This window comes from Arvicanthis niloticus, chromosome 13, assembly GCF_011762505.2.
Source record: "Arvicanthis niloticus isolate mArvNil1 chromosome 13, mArvNil1.pat.X, whole genome shotgun sequence".
NCBI classification, from domain to species: Eukaryota; Metazoa; Chordata; class Mammalia; order Rodentia; family Muridae; genus Arvicanthis; species Arvicanthis niloticus.
In genome coordinates, this window is record NC_047670.1 from 49,970,515 (window position 1) to 49,988,973 (window position 18,459).

At 53.5% G+C, this 18,459-nt stretch overlaps 3 protein-coding genes across 3 annotated transcripts; 1 reads left to right on the top strand and 2 right to left on the bottom strand.

The window, feature by feature from the left end:
* Positions 1-934: 934 nt before the first annotated feature.
* Positions 935-4,235, top strand: Them6 (thioesterase superfamily member 6). The gene is made up of 2 exons (XM_034516074.2): positions 935-1,675; positions 3,317-4,235. The coding sequence occupies exons 1-2, from the start codon at positions 1,163-1,165 to the stop codon at positions 3,425-3,427; spliced, it is 624 nt and encodes a 207-aa protein (XP_034371965.1). The 5' UTR covers positions 935-1,162; the 3' UTR covers positions 3,428-4,235.
* Positions 4,236-6,528: 2,293 nt separating this feature from the next.
* On the bottom strand, positions 6,529-12,054 carry Slurp1 (secreted LY6/PLAUR domain containing 1). Its single transcript, XM_034517062.2, has 3 exons — positions 7,842-12,054; positions 7,385-7,504; positions 6,529-6,844 (listed from the first exon to the last, which is right to left on the bottom strand). Exons 1-3 carry the CDS (start codon positions 7,897-7,899, stop codon positions 6,690-6,692), a joined length of 333 nt encoding a protein of 110 aa, XP_034372953.1. The 5' UTR covers positions 7,900-12,054; the 3' UTR covers positions 6,529-6,689.
* Positions 12,055-12,210: 156 nt separating this feature from the next.
* On the bottom strand, positions 12,211-14,456 carry Lypd2 (LY6/PLAUR domain containing 2). The gene is made up of 3 exons (XM_034516014.2): positions 14,219-14,456; positions 12,946-13,065; positions 12,211-12,498 (listed from the first exon to the last, which is right to left on the bottom strand). The coding sequence occupies exons 1-3, from the start codon at positions 14,274-14,276 to the stop codon at positions 12,293-12,295; spliced, it is 384 nt and encodes a 127-aa protein (XP_034371905.1). The 5' UTR covers positions 14,277-14,456; the 3' UTR covers positions 12,211-12,292.
* Positions 14,457-18,459: the final 4,003 nt, after the last annotated feature.

Here is an 18,459-nt window from a genome sequence, read left to right on the forward strand (position 1 = left end):
CAAGGTGAGTGTAGTTACAAGTGTAGCCAATTTGTGAGCAAGGCTCTTCCAGGCACTCACTTTGCCATAGCTCCTGGCTTCAGAAACAAAACCGAAAAAGACTTGTGTTCTGGTCAGTGACCACAGCGGACCCACCCAGCCCAGCATGGGACAGTGAAATGATGCTGACCAGGGTATCTGGAGGGTTATCAGCCTATCCATCCCTAGGCTCCCTACCAGTCACTTGCACACAGGATTATTGCAGAGTCCTGGAGCAGAGAGCCAACCGGACCTTGGGACCTACCCCTACTCTGAAGGAAAGGGACTGACATTCCACAAACCGTGGCCTCCACCTTTAGCCCGGTTGATAATGTCATTTACATTCATCACAACTCTCTCCGTGCCCCACTTCTCCTCCATCAATGTTACTTGCATTAAAAGAGGTAAAGGGCCGGGCAGTGGTGGCGCACGCCTTTAATCCTACCACTTGGAAGGCAGAGACAGGAGGATTTCTGAGTTCTAGGCCAGCCTGGTCTACAGTTCCAGGACAGCCAGGGCTATACAGAGAAACCCCTGTCTCAAAAAGGGGTAAAGGGTGAGGATTATTGGGGTGCACTTGGGATGATCAAGATTTTTGGCGGGTGGGGACAAGTAACATGGATGCAGACTGGGACTGAAAGGCACCCGGAAGACCAAGAACGCCCCAGGGGCCTTGCGGAAGTGGGATGTCTGGATAGGCTCAAAGCATCCTGACAAAGTTCCTCAGCGGCTCCGCGGAAGTTCTGGAATTCTTTGGCTATGCTCATCTGAGCTACTGGATCACTAGGGGGAGCAGACTTCCTTGTCACTCCTGTACCTGCAGGGCCCAGCGCGGTAGCCAGATGGCGCTGTACTGCTCCGCGCGTCCCGCCGTGCCCCGCCCCGCCCCGAGAAAAGCGAAAGCCGCTCACGCAGAGGACCCAGGATAGACCATCGAGGACGCGCGCGGGGGGAACCAGCATCGGTGCGCGCGACTCCAGCTCACGGCGCCGCTGCCTCAAGCGCGCCTCCCCCTCGGACTACTGGGGGAGGTGGTGCACTCCGGTCCTCGTTGCTCCCTGGCTCCTGGGCCGGCCCGCAGCAGGCACCTGCGCAGCGGGCTCCTGGGCACCAGGCTCCTGGGCACCAGGCGCCCGCTGCCAAGATGCTGGAGCTGTTGGTGGCGTCTCTATCCCTGGCGCTCGCCTTCTTTGCGCTGCTGGACGGCTGGTACCTGGTGCGCGTGCCGTGTGCCGTTCTGCGCGCACGCTTGCTGCAGCCGCGGGTCCGCGACTTGTTGGCTGAGCAGCGGTACGCTGGCCGGGTGCTGCCGTCGGACCTGGACCTGCTGCTGCACATGAACAATGCGCGCTACCTACGCGAGGCGGATGTGGCGCGCGCCGCGCACCTGACCCGCTGCGGTGTGCTGGGGGCGCTGCGCGACTTGGGCGCGAACACGGTGCTGGCCGCCTCGTGCGCGCGCTATCGCCGATCGCTGCGCCTGTTTGAGCGGTTCGAGGTACACACGCGACTGCTAGGCTGGGACGACCGCGCCTTCTACCTGGAGGCGCGCTTTGTCAGCCTACGGGATGGTTTCGTGTGCGCCTTGCTGCGTTTCCGGCAGCATGTGCTGGGCACCTCGCCGGATCGAGTAGTACAGCACTTGTGCAAGCGCAGGGTGAGCATCCCCATCCCGATGCCCTGGCCCTGTTTGGCTCCCAGCCCTCTTCCGCGAGGAAGACCTCTTTGAAGTTCTGGGACTGATTTTATGTGGGAACACTTTTGCACTTTTCTTCTGTGTCCATGGAGTTGCCCTTCTTGGGGTCCCCAGCATCTATGATCCAAGGCTTTACAGTTCAGGCCTAGCCAGTTTTGAATCTGCTCCCAACCGCAGTTTCTCCTCTCTCCCTCTCTTCTAGAACTGAGATACTCAGAGCAGTTATCTCTGCTAGGAGTCTGTGTCCTAGTTCTGTGTGTTCTACATTGCTGAGTCACCCTCTCTGGTCTTTGGTTTTGAGTATGGGATAAAAGGATGTCAATTAGAAGCAGTTGCTGGGAATTCTAGTGGACCCGAGACCCTCCTTGACACAACTTGCAGCAAGAGGACTGTGGTTGGACTGACCTCAGGGGACCACAAGCCTGTGTCTTTCCGAGGTTGGAGGGAGGAGAACCCTGTGTCTGCTGGGACCCAAGGCCCCTCCCTAGGGTCCACTTTTCCAGCATGGTTGCAGAGCTAGCTCCTGCTATAGCAACTGTGACCTTGGAGACAGCCAGAGTAGTGATGGTTGCCAGGACAGGCTCCTGAAAAGTACCAGGGCATGCCCCACCCTATTGTTCCCGCCTGTCTTAGACAAGTGCCTTCTCTAGAGTATAGGAATGACCTTTCATCATTGCTTAGGGGCTATGTCTGAAGGGAAACACGGGCTCAGAGTGAGGGCTACCATTCATCTAGTCCTCACAGTAGTAGTTGGTGGCAGACAAGGCTCCCTTGTTTTCTCTCTTTATGCAGTCATGAACTCCTATGGGCTGGTTGGTACTGGTTGGGAAAGTGCATGTAAGAGGTGAGGGGACTGGACATGCAGTAAACTGAAGCACCCTGGCAACTCAGCTCAGCTGGAGGCCAGGGGCTAGCTGGGAGTTTCCGTGGTTACTGGCCTATATCTTGGGTCCCAGGCAGAGGCAGATATGGTCCAAGACCGGCCAAGTCTGGGGTAGGGTTCTGTAAGCTGAGGAACTATTCTGGGGCCATGGGCCAGGATGGGGTATCTCTGACAGTAAATTGTGCCCAGAAAGGGCCGAGACTGATAGGCCAGCCGTTCCTTGCTGCTGTGTAGCACTCACTGTGAGAAGAGTGCATCTATCCAGCTTCTCTCACCCCCCCCCCCCCCCAGGCTTCAGAACCCATCTGCAAGGACTGCCGGGCAGCAGCTTTGTCTGGCACGCTCCTGGGGCAGCACCTCCCCGCATCCTGCATTTCTCTAGGCAGCTGGTGGCCTGTCACCCAGCCAACCTCACAGGCTTTTGCCTGGTTCTAGAGACAGACACTTGAAGCGTAGTCCTGCTGGTGAGGCCTGGTAGAAGTAGGTGGAATAGAAAGAGCTAGGAAGGGGAAAAGAGGTTAGAAGGGATTGGGAAAGCCCTGGACAGATGTCATACTTTGGGTGCGGTTCCTGAAAGGTCACAGACTAGGGTATGCAATAAAGCAGAGGTCCAGCAGCTGGAGGGCAGCAGCCTGGCTGCCTGCCCCTCTTCTGGGCCTCTCGCTCAACACAGAGCAGCAGCTGGCTCTCTGGAGCCTCGGCTTCCTGTTTCCCTGCAGGTGGAACCCCCTGAGCTGCCAGAAGACTTGAAGCATTGGATCACCTACAATGAGACCAGCAGCCAGCTGCTCCGTGCTGAGAGTGGCCTCAGTGACAGAAAGGACCAGTGACTGCCACATCTGCACCCTCCCTGCCCTGCCTGTCAGCCACTCCATGGAATGGGCCACCTGGGGTGCACTCCTAACCAGAATGGCCTTGGACAAGCCTGGCTTCTTCTTTTTTTTTTTTTTTTTTTAAACCCGCTTGACACTCCCCTGTGCTTGCTCCATTTGGGGCAGATGGTGGGGTGGACATTGTTGTTCCCGGCCCAGCTCTGCCTCCTGGGTCCCTATAGCAAGACTGTTCTGATGTGCTCAGATGCACAGGATCCTGGAGTGGAAGGGCCAGCAGAACCCAAAGTCAGGTCTGCTTATGGCTAAGCAGGTCAGAGTAGTCCTGGGTGTGGCTGGGGCCTGCAGCTTACTCAGGGACAGTGGACCATCTGAAGGGTCACTTTATAGCAAGGAAGCTAGGCCAGAACCAGCCCAGGGGCCCCTGAGAACATAGAAGGGCAGGTGAACACTGGTCATTGTCTAAGATTCTGGTGATACCCACCACTCTTAAGAGGATAAACCCTGTCTAGGCAGGTCACCAAGGCAAGGGGCCCTGGTATAAGGGATCCCATGACTTTGCCTAGCACCTGCCCTGTCAGCTCAGGGAGAGGCCAGCTGCTTGAAGCTAGGAACTGCCTCCTTGCTACCTCTCTGGGAAATGCACCTGGAGCCAGAGCCAAGAGCTTCAGTGATGCCCTGATCCCCTCCTGCACCCCTACCCTCAACCCCACCCCCACGCTGCTATGCTTGCCTTAGTGCTGTCAAGGGGAAAGCTGCAATCTGTTTTATTTAAAGAAAGCACAAGATTAAAAGAGTTCTCAAGGCATGTATGCTGGGGAGGTTTCTCATTTCCACAGCCCTGCCACCCCTGCACAGACCTACCTACTCCCTGGATATGTCTCCGAGAGGAACATGGATGTCATCCTGTGCCCCAGGCTTGTAGGCGCCTCCGCGCTTAGGGCTAAGCCTGATGAATCGTGGGATTGAAGCCAAGAGTGAGCAGCTGGCCAGAGCCCCAGCTGGCCTTCCTACCTTGGTCCCCTCCTTGTCCACCCGGAGCCTATAAACATGGCAGCCCTAGTCGCGTGTACCTGGCCTATCTTTTCTGTTTCCTTTCTTAGAGTCCCAGGAGGGGCCTAGGAAGTGAGGAGGAAAGTGGGGTACAGGCAACACCTGGCTTTTCCTCCCTCTTGTGGGCAGGGAGACTGAGATCCTCTGGACTTGGAGCAGGTGTTTTATGGGGGTGGGGAAGATCTGTGCTCCACACAGCACAGTCCATAGGCCTGAGGGCCTGGAGTGGAGGGGCAAGGGTGGAGCGGTTGCACAGCTAGCCAGTAGTGTGTAGCTGGGAAGACCTGTTCCGTACCTCTGCCCTCTCCCACCCTCCAGCTCTACCCTTGCCCTGAATCAATAGGCACATGGGTAGCTACTCAGACTCTTTAATTTCAGGGGATTTGGAAAAGGGTTTTTCCTTTTCAGGGTTTACTAGAGTAGAGGGCAGGAGATGGGCACTGTTAAAGAGTATTAAAGGGTGATCTGGAGGGTGGGGGGTCCTTGAGAGGTTTGGCTGGATCATTAGCAGGTATCGAGTGCTGCCGGACAGTCCCACTGGGACTCCAGATACAAAGTAGTGGGAACAGGGTGGAGCTTCTGTGTCTGACTGAGCAACCACCTCCAGGCCTGGAGGGGCACATTGCCTGACATAGAGTTCCCTGCTTAATAATCTAGATGTGTAGTTGCGTAGATATATTCATAGGTGTGTAGCTTCAAGGCCAACCGTGGGGCCAGGGCTTTTGCAGTTCCCTGTTGGCACTGGGGACCAGGTAGCTGAGCCTAGCTTGTGGCTCTTCCAAGCTAGCCCCTTGGGTACTAAGCCATAGCTCTCCTGTCTCCCCACAGACTCAGGACCAGGCCTGACAGGGTTCTCTATTTCCTACCTCTCTGTCTCAAGAGTCCCAAGGCAGTATCCCAGCTGCTCCACTAGGGGGTGATACCTGTTCAGTGAACCAGTAGTCCTGGTCTCTTGCCTCCAAATCTTGAGTTCACTGAGCCTTTCTGAAATTCAGTCACAATGTAGGGGAATGGCCCCAAGAGGGGACCTTCTAGTATGGAGTTGGCCCTGGGTGTGGTCCTAGCTGGAGATCAGGTTGGCAGCACAGGAAATTGTGGGGAAGAGGTGTTTCACACACCTCTCAGGGGTCCTGAGGTAGTCTACATTGTCCGGGTTACTCCCCCAAACCCCCAACCCTTGGACAACCCGCTACCTTCTTCACTGTACCCAGCCCAGCAGTCCTGATTGCCAGTGGGACTCAGGGCCATGGCCTCTTAACTGGGAGAATTCAGGAAGTGCTCCCTGATACTGCATCAGTGCCTGGGGTCATTCAGGCCCCACAGCTGCTACACACCTCACAGAGGGCAGAACACTGTGGAAGGGATGGCCAGAGGCTACGCTGGGAAAGGGAACAGCAAGCAAAGGGCAAATGCTCCTGGATCCTAAAGAGTTTGTGCCCCTGGCTGGAGAGTCAGCCCCTGAGTGCTCTGTTTACATCATCCCCTGCCTTCAGGAACAGCCTCGGCCACTGCCTTTGGGAGGGCTCCATGTCCAGCATGGCATTGGGTCTGTAGAAAAGTCAATATTGGCTATAGTCTCATTTGGCTCCTCAGTTGTCTCAAAGGAATGGGCAGGCCATTGTAAGAGAGATGGGGGGGGTGACAGATTTGTAGAGATGGACACCTCAGGCAGATTAGGGAGAGAGACTGCTGGGCTTTGTGTACCTCCTTCTGTGATCTATTGTATTCCTAGCAGATTTGGACAGACCACCGATTCACAGAAGCACTTGAATTCCAACCTCAAGTTCTTGTTCTGGGACAGGATTTAGGGTTCAGAGGGAGAATGCTAGGGGAGGGTTTCTTGGATTTAGGAACCTGCCCTGGATTGAGATGGGTGACCCTGGAGGCCTCTCTCCCTCTAGGTGTACGTCTCTTCATCTGAGATATGAATTTTAAAAAACTTGCATAAGAATGAGGATCAGGGGCCTGGAACATACCAGAATACAGCCTGTCTTCCCTGCAGGCCAACACTTCAGGTTCCCAGTGCCCAGCAAGAACAGAGAGGCCCCTTCGCCTTTGGCTTATTTTATTTTCCACAAGTTTGGTGGACAGTGAGTGACCTGAGGCCCTGTGAGCTCTGCTCACAGAGCCAAGCACACAGAGATGACTGCAGGCAGCAATGGGCCCTGCCAGAAGAGCGGATATAGGAGGAACAAGGCTCCCTGTGTGGCTAGAGGTCTGTCACCAAGCCTGGAAACCCTGAGTTGCAGAGGTCACGGAAGCAACAGAAGACAGGATGGGCAATCCCAATGCCATCAGGGTCGGTGGCCAGGCAGGAGCTGGAGCAGGAGCGGGTCACCATGGGACTGTGGTTGAAGGGGAACTCTGCAGGATGGGCAGACATCAGAGCCCAACGTCACGGCAGCTCCTGTCTGCCTCTGCACACCCTTCCCATGGTGTCCTGCCTTCTCACACCCCTCCTGCAACCCACATCTTAAATCTGCCCAACCCCCACCCAGCTGTGACACATCTATTCCTATTAGTACCAGCCTCTGTGGAGTATGTGTATTACGTGGTCCTGAGTGGGGGCTCTAGCCTAAGCCACATTTAACATATCTGGGCAGAGCCAGGGTTTCAGCCAACTGTTGCCTTCTACCCTTCCCCAAATCCCCAATGCAGTTTCAGTGCAGCTACTTGGGTGGCTGTACATCTAACTGCCGGGTAGCATCTTTAAGGTGTGATACCAACAGTACCAGCACCACACACACACACACACACAGACACACACAGACACACACACATCATTCCTGCCCCTTTGCCTCTTAGGCTGAGCAGAAAAATGGTGGATGAAAGGGAACATGGTGTGGGGGGGAGGTAAGCCTAACATCAGGTGGACCTCCAAACCCTGCCTGAGCCCAGCCTTACCTGCTTCCACCGTCTCCAGTACAGTCTTACAGGCTGTGTCTTCCAGCTTGCACTGAGCAATATTCTTGCATGAGTTAATGGCCGTGGGCTGCTCACAGGTGTAGCACCTGAAGGCTTCACCTAGCAAGGGTTAGGAGTCACAGTCTTACCACCCAGCTCCAGGGGCCCATATTAGAGCCAGGTAGGTGAGAGAGAAAGTGACCTCCTGAGATTTCTTCAAGACCCAGATGTCCAAGGCAGAAGTCAACACCACATCCTCCATCCATATTTTCCTCCCTGGAGAACAGGCCATGACCAAAACTTCTGTCCCAGGAGCAAGTTGAGATCTAAGACCCAGGAAGCTCATCAAGGGTCCAGAGGATGCCTTGGCTACAAAGCACCTCTCTCCCATTAGAAGATGGGATGAACCGAGGCCCACAGCAGAGTCCCCCTGCTAACCTCACTCCACGCCACTCACCATAGCCCATGCTCCAGGCCGTCAAGAGCAGCAGCCACATGGCCCAGCGAAGAGTCATTTTTCAGTGCTCAGCACCTGGGAGCCCTGGCTGGCCTCATATTGAGGATTTATACTCAGCCTCCGGCTTTGGCTCCTGGGTGTTGGCAGGACCAGAATGACTCAGTAGGGAGGCACAGGGCTGGGGATTTGGGAGGTGGATGGGAGCCATCATCACTTCCCATCCCAGGGTGGGGCCCCTCTATGGACCTTTTGGGAACCTCTGTCTGGGACTCTTAGTCCTGCTTCTGCTTCCAGTACTCGACACTATGCCCTGTCGTCCCAGGATGGCTCCAACTGAGAAAGCCTTTTAGAGCCTGGATCAACTGGCCCTCTGATGAGTCTCTTGTCTCAGCTATGTGAATGAATCCAATAGGCCAGATCGCCCAGTCCTGAGAACCCCTGAGGCCCAGGTGCAAGGCTGCCTTAGATCTGCCTGATACAGAGAACCTCACAGAAACTGTACCCCCATCTGCCTGAGATCAATCTACTGTATACCCAGATGTACCCACAAAGTAGCGGCTAAGCCAGTGTGGAAAGGAGGGGGTGCCTAATGAGGTATAGGTGCTGTGAGGGTGGAGGTGGATATAGGGTCTTAAACTGGCCCCTCCACATCCACTGCCAGTCCCCTGACTACAGATGAATGGCTTTTAGACCAAGCTTGAGCTTCTTGGCTTTAGTCCTGACAGCAAGACTACCTACTTTTCTGACTGGATAGTCTCTTCTGGCTTCCTGTGCTTCTTCCTGTCTGGGCCTTTCATGTTATGGGCGCCACTGGCTGTTTTCTTATGCCATAAGGACCATCTAGGCCTTCGTCTTCCATAACCCTCCCCAGTTGATGTCTCTTTAGCTTTTGTTTGTTTTTGTGTTGTTTTGTTGTTGTTCTCCAAGGTTCTAGTGAGTGGCCCTATGGATGGATATAGGGGTAGGAAGATGGAGGAAGGAAGGGAGGGAGGATAGAAAGATAGGTGGGTGGGTGGATGGATGAACAGATGATGTGGATGGGTGGAGGATGGATGATGATGGACACGTGGATAGATGGATACAGGATAGATGGATGATTGACTGCATAGATGGATAAATAATACTTGGCTTTAACAAATGGCAATAGATGGGTGGTTGGCAGCTTGCATGTGTGTCTCTGTATGGAGCTGGTGAGTGGTCCACCCCTTACAGACTCTGTTACAGCAGAATTACAGACTGACCTTGTGACAGGCTGCAATGGAGAAGGAGCTCTGGTCTAGGCACCTAGGAGGCATGTGTTTTTTCTCCTGGCCTTTCCGCTCTTTCTATGAGTGGCCTTGGGATAGCCCCCATGTCCTTCCAGACCGTGGCTTCCTGTTTATGGATTGCTAGGGCAGAAGTGACCTGGCACTGCAGGGTGAAGCCAGTTGTACAAGGTTTGTATAAAAGTAGAGAGAAGGTGTGGCTTACAGAGGGAGGCACTGCAGTTCCTACAAGTCAAATAGTGGGGCCACTCATCCCCGGGGCTCTGTCCACAGACCACACCCAGAGGTTGGGAGAAGAGCCAGGGAAAATCTGGTTCTGGAGCCTGGGAGACTGAGCCTACCCATGGCCTGCTGGGAGACCCAGGTGACCCACTCACTCTAGAATCTCTTTCATCTGTAAACAGGGCAGACGAGCATCTACTGTACCTCGCTCAGCGAAAATGGCTCTTTATGGCCCTGTAAGGCCCTTTGGAGCAAAGTGCAAGTGAACTTGGATCCCACGGCTGGGAAAGGAGTGTTCATGAGCAGTGCGGGCTTGTATACTAAGGACAGGAGACACTGACATGAGGCTGGCCCGAGGCTGCCTAAAGGGGCTACTTGTCCGGGCTCTGGAAAGGAGGGATGACTTCACAGGTCAGTGATGGCAGGGGAGGTGCTGGGTGGAGCAGCAGACAGGAGAGGGCACACAGCATCCTTGTGGGCGACCACGCCTTCTTCTGGCCCCTGATTGGTAAGGCCGGGAAGGCAGCACTGCTGGGCAGGACAGAATTTATGCCCTTGTTTGGCAGCTTCTTCGTGTGAGTCCACACCCTTGCCACTGGTCCCAGCTGCGGAACCAGGAGACCAGGTTTGAACCCAGCACAAGATAGCGTGTGCGACTTGGAGGGCTAGCTCCGTTCTTTGAGCCTGGGACAGGGCTTCTCCATGGACCTGAGTGCTGAAGGGGCCGTGGTGTAGCCCTGGGCCAATCATTTCTCCTCTCTAAGCCAGTCTAATCTTTAAATTGGAATGATGACGGTCCCAGCCCTTGAGGTTGCTGAGATGCTGAAGTTAAGGGATTCGTGTAAAACCTGTGCAGGCCAGGCAAGACTGTCTGCAGAAACCAACAGAGGCTCTGACAAGATTCCCTCAAACCATCTCTCTTGTCAGCTGCCCCGACAAGGACCCCTTAGGTCCCTCTCCAGGTCCAGCCAGGCACCTGAGGCAATCACCAGCTTTTATGCAAGATGGAGCTATGGCCTCTGCTTGTTCCCTCCCATCCAGCTGGCTACTGTCCAGCCTTAGCTGTCTGCCAGATCACCCTGTCTGTTTCTGGGAGTCTTCCTCCTCCTTGGCCATGCCCTCTACCTTCCATTGAAAGGCACCAGCTAAAATGCAAATCGCACCACTTGCCTCTCTTCTCTGGATTTCTGCTGCCTACCGGACAGAATGCCCCACCCACCCCTTGGTACCTGATGCTCACCCGCCCTTCCTGACTCCTGCTGGGGCTTTGCAAGTGAAGGAGCATCTTCCCATTGCTCTCAGTCCCTTTCTACTCCTACCCCGGACCTGGCCATGCTGACTGTTGAGAGCATTTGTTGGAGGAGGGAGGGCAGAATGGAAAGGGGATGGTGCATAGATGGATGATAGAAAGAAAAGATCCATAAGAGGATAGACGGATGGGTGGAAGATGAAAATGGTAGGTGAAAAGATGTAATGATGGATGGATAAATAAACAGATGGATGTTGAAAAGGAAGGTAGACAGATGATAGGTGAGATGGACGGGCAGGGCAAGTAGATGAATGGATAAATGAATAGGTAGAGTAAAGAATGGGTAGCCACCAGGCCAATGGAGGTACTTAGAAAGCAGAGGCAGGAGGGTCAAGAGTTCAAGGTCACCTTCAGCTACATAGTGAATTTGAAACCATCCTGTTCTGTATGAAACCCCTGCCTCAAAAAAAAAAAAAAAAAAAAAATGGATGGAGAGGCATCTAGGTAAAGATTAGCATAGGAAACCATCAACCTGGGAAAGTGTCAGCTGAAGACTCTCCTTTGGTAATGAGGATGGGATATAGGCTAGGTCTGAGGGTGTGCAGGCTGCTGGCTGGTAAGGTACAGAAATCCTCCAACTGCTGGCTACCTTGGTGGTGGATAGAAAACAGGGGTCTACATGTATCACATATCACGTCCTTGAGCTACATATATAAGGTGAAAACATCACACTTTGTGATTGTCAGTCTTCGGTAAAAGTGGAGGGTGGCCTCCACTCACGCGCACACAGACAGCACTGACTGAAGTCAGCGGGTTATAAGAGGAGAAAGAAGGCAAGAGGCCACCACCACCAAAGACATGAAGTTGGAAGGGAAATAAGAGGGGGTGGCCAGGAGGAACTGAGTGAGAAGGTTCAAGGTAATGATGGGACTATGCCCCCTGTTGACAAGTCAGAACTCAGAATCACATCCCCGAGATGTGGGTACCCAAGCTAGCAGAAGAATCATAGATTTTAGTTATCCCCATTCTGGAAGTCTACCTCCTCGTAGACTTCTCCCTTCAGAGGCCTCCAGGCAATGAGTAGTAATGCTTACGATTGGTTGTACCCTAAGACTTGTGGTGGATCTCACTAGACTGTAGGAGCTCTGTTCTCAGAAGTTGACCCAGGACTGAAGAGCCCCACAGGAGACAAAGATAGGGACTCCCAAGTCCCAAGGATAGGGGACTTCCTAGGTCTTCAGTCTCCTCTTCTCCAGGTATGGGTGTCCTTAATGGCACTTGGTCATAGCACTCTAGCCTGGAACCAGAGGGTCAGCCAAGCCATATGCAGTCCACATAACCTGCACCTGTGGTGGAGAGATGCCGATTCCAGCAGGAGAGCAGAGCCTTATCCAGTGAGCTTCTTCTCTAGCCCAGCCTCTGTCCACTTACCCGGCTCCCCACAGGTCCTAAGACCTAGAAGGCAGCAATCTCCTGGTCTGCATGGGTGTCCCAAACCTGGTGACTGTCCTTGCTTATGATATGAAACTTTAGGAGACAGAAGAGACTCGCTAAGATAAGCATGGAGACAGAGATATAGCAAGATCTGCCCACAATACAGATCGGTACCCAGAAAGAAGACTCAGGAGACTGATGCAGGTAGCTATTGTACTTCTTCAAGACATTAGGGAACTGGGCTGTCAGGGGCAAGGGGGCAGAGCCAGATGGCCATGGCTTTACAGCAGGACATCCAAGAGAAAGATAAATGCCAGGGCAAGGACTGGGCCACCAGGACTGCCCAGGCTGGGTGCCCCATCCACGTTGCATAGGTCAGAATTGCAGCAGGACACTGGCCGAGTTAGCCCAATGCCATCCACGTCAGAAGGCTCACACTTACTGGCACAGGACTTGGTCACCGTGGAGTCCCCCAGGAAAGGAAACACTGTAGGATGCACAAAGTGTCAACTAGAAGAGCCATTCCTTTACTGCCTCTGTGCCCCAAGCCCAGAGGCCAACCACCACCCTGGGGTCACCCATACCACTAGCCTAGATTCCCCTTTCTCCAGGACCACTGAAGTCTGTGATGTACAAGAGACACCTATGGGATCTTGAATTGGTCTATGGGGGGGATTTGTATGTAATACAGAATGTAAAACCCAAGTTGTAAGACAGCCAGTCCTTTACAAGGACTCCCAGAAAAACTGCAGGGGCCTCCCATGATGAGGGGAGAGGGGAAAGGGGGAGGGTTGATGGCCAGGACAGAAAGTCTCTTGGCAGAATTGGTGAAATTATGGTGCAGGCTGTGTGGGGCCCTAGACGGTCAAGGATCAGTGGTCTGGAGGAGTTATGACACTGGATCCCAGTTCTGTCCCACCCAGATCCTACTGACCAATCTCCAGGGAGTAGAGTGTGGTCTTGCACATGGTTTCATTGATGTGGCAGGAGGTGATGGTGACACAGTTGGACGCGCTCACAGGATCCCGACAGGTGTAGCACCGTAAGGCCATAGCTAGGAGAGGAGGGATGAGAGGGCAGTGAACAGGCCTTCCTGTCTTAAAGCCCCAAGACATCTGCAACCAATGCCCGGGTCTGCCATGGAGACTTAGTCTAGGGAGACAAGGACACTAGCCAGGGACCAGATACCCACAAACCAAGCTCAGGGGAGACAACATGACCATGGAACCAGGGTCTTACAGAATGTGCCCCTTGAACAATGGACTCAGCCTGGGGCCAGGATGAGGACAGCTGATTTGGAATGATCATCAAAAGACACACACACGCACACACACATGCACGCACATGCACACATATACACATGCACATGCTCACATACCCGCACACCACAACCACAGCCAGTTTTTAGTAGACATTGTTAAGGCAGATGCCCTTGCACTTCCTTATAACCAACTGCCCTTTTGCTGAACTGTCACCTGTCCTGGGGTCAGGCAAGCAGGTCCTTGAAGCACTGGGTGGGAGCTGCACCTAGTTCACAGGTACCAGATTGGCAAAGGTGTCCTCCCTGAGAGGGGGCTGCAGGCATAGAGCCTGGAAGAAAGGCACTGCACTCAGTCTTCCCAGCATCCCTGACCCAATCCCAGAAGCCCCAGTATACCTGGCTGTCTCCAAGCAACCAAGACACACAGAGAAGTCACACACACACACACACACACACACACACACACACACACACACACACACACAGTGACCTACCTGGTAGGGCCTCTGTCTCTGGCCCACTCAGTCTCTCCAAGAAATGAGTGGAGCAACCTGGCTTGAGCCCTCACCACTGAGCATGTAACTGACTGAGTGTCAACATTATGTAGCCACTTGTTCTCCTAAACCCCGAGTCCAGTGGTCACCCCATCTCTGGACATTTCTGGGTGTCCTTTCCCCGTCTACATCTCCATTGTACCCAGAGTCCCAGGCCACCTGCCACAGCATCTGAGATCTCCCCTCTTCTCCTGCTCAAAGGCTTTCACTAGCAAACACGCTGATATCCTGAGGCTCTTCGCTGGCACCTAGGGCTTTGGTGCTGGCTTCTGCCCACCTGGCCAGTCCCAGGCCTACCTTCTTCCTCTCTGAAACTCCCCCATGAGCAACTCTCTCTGAGGACAGTCCTGGGGACCTCCATCCCTGCCACTCCCATGCTCCCCTATGCTCACCAAGCTCCCCGAAGGTGCCCAACGTCAGTGCCAACAGCACCATCCAGGTACCCTGCATGGTCGATGTGTTCTGTGTTCGCTCAGGCCTGCCTGGTGGGGATGCCTGAGCCTACAACGGTGGTCTGACCGGTTGGCTAAGCAGATTAGAGAAGGATCAGATTTCTGGAGGGCCTGCCCTGTTTCCTCACCAACACCCCATTCCCCAGGGCACTCCTCAGGCTCCCTCGGACCCTACCCAGCCCTCTCAGACTGTTTGAGCTCCACCCTTTAAAGCTGCTGTTCCACCCTTGCCAGGCCCCTCTCCTCCCCATTGGATGTGGGGTGTCTTTCTTTTCACACTGGGGACCCTTCCACACCACCCTGCAACTCCCAAGCAAGGGACTCTTCCAGAATCCTCCTTCTGGGACAGGTCAGGGGTCTCCAGGCTGCACAGAATGGGACAATGGGACTTAGGCTGTCCAGTGCTCTCCCAGCTACCTTAAAGCCCCTTTACCTTGTGGCCATCTCCAGAGCTGTGGCTGGGCAGCTCTTGGATGGAATCTTTCCAAGATGACCTTGCCCCTCCCAGCTCCTCTGAAGTGGTCAGGGGGAAGGCGGGGGTGTGTCAAATTGCCACTGACAACCAGCCCAGAGTTTGCTCAAAGGCCTAAGGAACAAAGACAGAACTCGCTTGATCAACAGGAAAGTTTCTGGAGGAAGGGTGAGATGGGGGGGGGAGCAGGATTGCTTTGGGGGACACTATTTCATGTTTCCTGGAGGGCCATCCACTCTGTGCTTGTCTGCACACCTTGGTCTCAAATGGCTCATAGGTTGATCTTAGGCAGGACTTTCCTGGGCCCCTCCACTGAAGGTCAAGGGGTAGGAACAGCAACTTGCAACCTGTAGATCAAGACCCTTTGGCAGTCTTCTATCTTTAAAAAAAAAAAATACCTGCATTACGATTCATAACAGTAGCAATATTACAATTATGAAGTAGCAACAAACATAATTTTATGAGTGGGGGGTCACCACTACATGAGAAACTGCATTAAAGGGTCACGGCATTAGGAAGGCTGAAAGCCATTGGGTTGGAGAAAAAAACTCTCTCTCTCTCTCTCTCTCTCTCTCTCTCTCTCTCTCTCTCTGTGTGTGTGTGTGTGTGTGTGTGTGTGTGTGTGTGTGTGTGTGTGTGTGTGTTTGTGTGGTGTGTAGTGTCCTTGCCCCAGACAGAATGCTATGACAGGGATCCCCATGACCTGGCAGCACCTGGCATGACCTGCTTCCCCACAGGCATCTCCCTAGAGTACCTTGTTCCAGCTGAGACTTGTAGGGGAAGGGGCACAGCTGCCTGCCTGACTCTGCTAGCGGTAAAGACCACACTGTTGCTGGGCTTCCCAGGTGTCTCTTTGTCCAGCACCCAAACCTCACTCCTATCCTGGCTTTGCTCTTGCTACCTCACAGCGAGGGATGTCCATTCTTGCCTCTGCCCTCAGGAGCTCCCCTGGGGTCTGGCTTCACCCTGCATGGGGAAGTCCTCATTTGCCAAGGCTCTGGATCAACCACTGTGCTTCCCAGCCTAGCATGAGTCAGACGCTCGGCCTGCCAACTGTATTTTTCCTCATGACAGTTCTGGAGGGACAGAACACTAATTAATTTTAGTGTGGGTAAAGAAACTAGGTTCTGAGAAGTTAATTGACTAAGACAAGGTCACCTAGCAAGCCGGGTGGCATCCCAAGCCTGTCTGATTTGGCAAATCATTCACCACAGATGGCCATGATCACACAGCTGTGGGGACGGATGTGCTGAGGTTAACTGAATCAGACAGTCCACTTTACACCCATGTGTGTCCTTGGGTCAAACCCAATCTCTCCACCACACCCAGCTCAGCTCAGCTCCTTCCTGTCCTTGGGCCCAGAGCCTCCAACTCGGCCTTATCCCCAGCAATAGACCTGGCCCCTAAGTATCACTCCTAGACTTTACACCCACCCAAGTTGTACCTGGGAAGTTCCCATCTTGGGGAAGGGAGGAATGTAGCCTAGCCAGGGTCTAAGCTGGCTCAGTCTGGGAGGCCTCTGCTCTGAGAGGTCCACATCCTTCCCTTCCCAATTCCAGAAACCTTTGAGTCAAAGCTTAGTGTGTGACTAGGGTCAAGGCTCAGAGTGTAACCTGGTCAAAACTCGGAGTATAAGGGGATCAGGGTTCAGAGTGTTACTAGGATCAGGGTTCAGCCTGTGACCAGGATCAGGACTCAGAATATGATTGGAATCAAAACTCAGACTATGACCAGGATCAGGGTCAGGGCTCAGTGTGTGACCATGGTCAGGGTCCAAAGTGTGAACAAGATCAGGTCTCAGAGTATAACCAGGAACAAAGCACAGTGATTAGAATCAGGGGTTAGTATATAACCAGGATCAGTTCAGTGTGTGACAGGGATCAGGTCTTATGTGTGTCTTGGCTCAGGGCTCAGAGGATGACCACAGAGGACTTCTATTGCATGGCTACTATGCTAGGGCATTGTGGCTTCTCTTCTGGGGCTGCCGACATTGAGACGCCATGCTGGAGCCGGGCTCAGGAGTCAGATCCCACCTTTCAACCCCTCTCACACAGCACAGCTACTGTTTTCTGGGCACACTGGGACTCAGCAGGGGAGATCTACCAGAGAACGTGCCTAGACCCCTTCCCTCTGTGGCTGCAACACTGAGATAGGCTGTACCATGGCATGGTGGACAGGGAGAAGCCCGTGAGCAGGGACTCTGCACCGACTCTTGTCTTTGCCTCTCAAGGTAATGGAGGTCAGCGTCGGAGACCTGGCTCTGGGTGTCGGGGACAGGGTGCACACTGCTTTGCTACCCTGAGCCCAGGTCAGGCGATGGAGGGAGGTCTGCATAGTTGCTCTTTCAAGTTCAGGAAAGCCCTGCCTCTGCTTTCCCTGTCTGTGGCACTTCCCTTGTCCTCTTATACCATCTCCCAGGACCATCCATACCCTGTGAGTACCTCTGCTTTGTGGACTGATGCCCTGGCCTCATCGGGAGAGCTGGTCATGCTGGGACCATTTGTAATCCTGTACCCCACCTACAGCTACTCAGTTATATTGGCCATGCTCAACTTCAACCTAGAAGATTCCACTGTGGGAACAATACCCTCATGCCTTTCTCCCCAGGTAGCCATACCCCACTCTCCCTGCAACCAGGCTCTGCTGACTCCTTTGGCTCTGAGTCTTCTGTCTCCTCTAGAGGGGCATCCAGGAGTGCAGATGAGTGGCTCTAAAACATTCCCACACTGAAAAGGAAGTAAGCTCACAAACAGAATCGAAGATCGTCTGTGGAAAGAGACCACAGTGCCCCATCCCTCCTGTATCCTCCCAGAAGGATGCTTGTGTGCATGAGCCTCTGTGCACCAGCCTCTGGACTGATGGAGCATTGACATTTACAGTTTAATCCTGAAAGGGGGGCAGTAGATATCTTCTCCATACCTACCTTTTACACCCATCTACCGGACATCAAAGGGATGTTTCTAGAAAGGCCCCAGGGGAACTGGAAGCACCCCTCCACAGCTTCACTGTCTCTGGAATCATAAACCACCCTAGTCCTTACTACCATACTGCAACTTTTCCTGGAGGCTTCCAGGAAGGTAAACATAGCAGTAATTGTGGTTTAACTGAAGCCTTTCCCAGAGGACTCATGGAGTACTCAGAAGAAACCATTAAAGATCACTCCACACTCAGACCTCTGGCCTCAGATTCCCAAACTGCACTTCGGCCTCCTAGACAGCCCCTCTCTTGAAAGTCTGCCTTGAGACTTCTGATTTTTTAAATCAGTCACCTAACATGGCCATGGCCATATAACAGTGGACATTAGCTGTATTAGATAGAAGACAAAGGCATCGACAGAAGCAGCATCCAGGAAACACTGGAGATACTTCAGTCTGCTAATTGTCTTTCATGGAGTAGCACCGGAGGCCACACCTCTCCCACAGGCCCCTCCCACTGCACCTCTCATCAGGTGCTCTTAATGTCACAGCCTTGATAATAAGGGTGACGAGGCTCTGCTTTGTCACCCTCTCAGCACCCCTCTTTCCTCGGCCTCCCTGTGTGCGTGTCCTCTGACCATTTCCTGTGTCACTGCCCTGTGGGCACATGTGGAGGGTGGTGTACTTCTTGGCATATGGGACAAATATTTCCTTCTTGGTCTTCTGTCTTTCAATTTTGTTAACAGCCCTTTCTCCCAAGTCACCCTATGTAACCTAGGCTGGCCTGAACTTTC

Coding starts and splice junctions, on each gene's coding strand:
- Slurp1 (XM_034517062.2), bottom strand. CDS start 7,899: ATGACTCTTCGCTGGGCCATGTGGCTGCTGCTCTTGACGGCCTGGAGC. Junction 7,505..7,841: donor GGCCTGGAGCATGGGCTATG/GTGAGTGGCGTG, acceptor AACCCTTGCTAG/GTGAAGCCTTCAGGTGCTAC. Junction 6,845..7,384: donor ACTGGAGACGGTGGAAGCAG/GTAAGGCTGGGC, acceptor CCCATCCTGCAG/AGTTCCCCTTCAACCACAGT.
- Lypd2 (XM_034516014.2), bottom strand. CDS start 14,276: ATGCAGGGTACCTGGATGGTGCTGTTGGCACTGACGTTGGGCACCTTC. Junction 13,066..14,218: donor GGGCACCTTCGGGGAGCTTG/GTGAGCATAGGG, acceptor CTCCTCTCCTAG/CTATGGCCTTACGGTGCTAC. Junction 12,499..12,945: donor ACTCTACTCCCTGGAGATTG/GTCAGTAGGATC, acceptor TGCATCCTACAG/TGTTTCCTTTCCTGGGGGAC.
- Them6 (XM_034516074.2), top strand. CDS start 1,163: ATGCTGGAGCTGTTGGTGGCGTCTCTATCCCTGGCGCTCGCCTTCTTT. Junction 1,676..3,316: donor AGCACTTGTGCAAGCGCAGG/GTGAGCATCCCC, acceptor GTTTCCCTGCAG/GTGGAACCCCCTGAGCTGCC.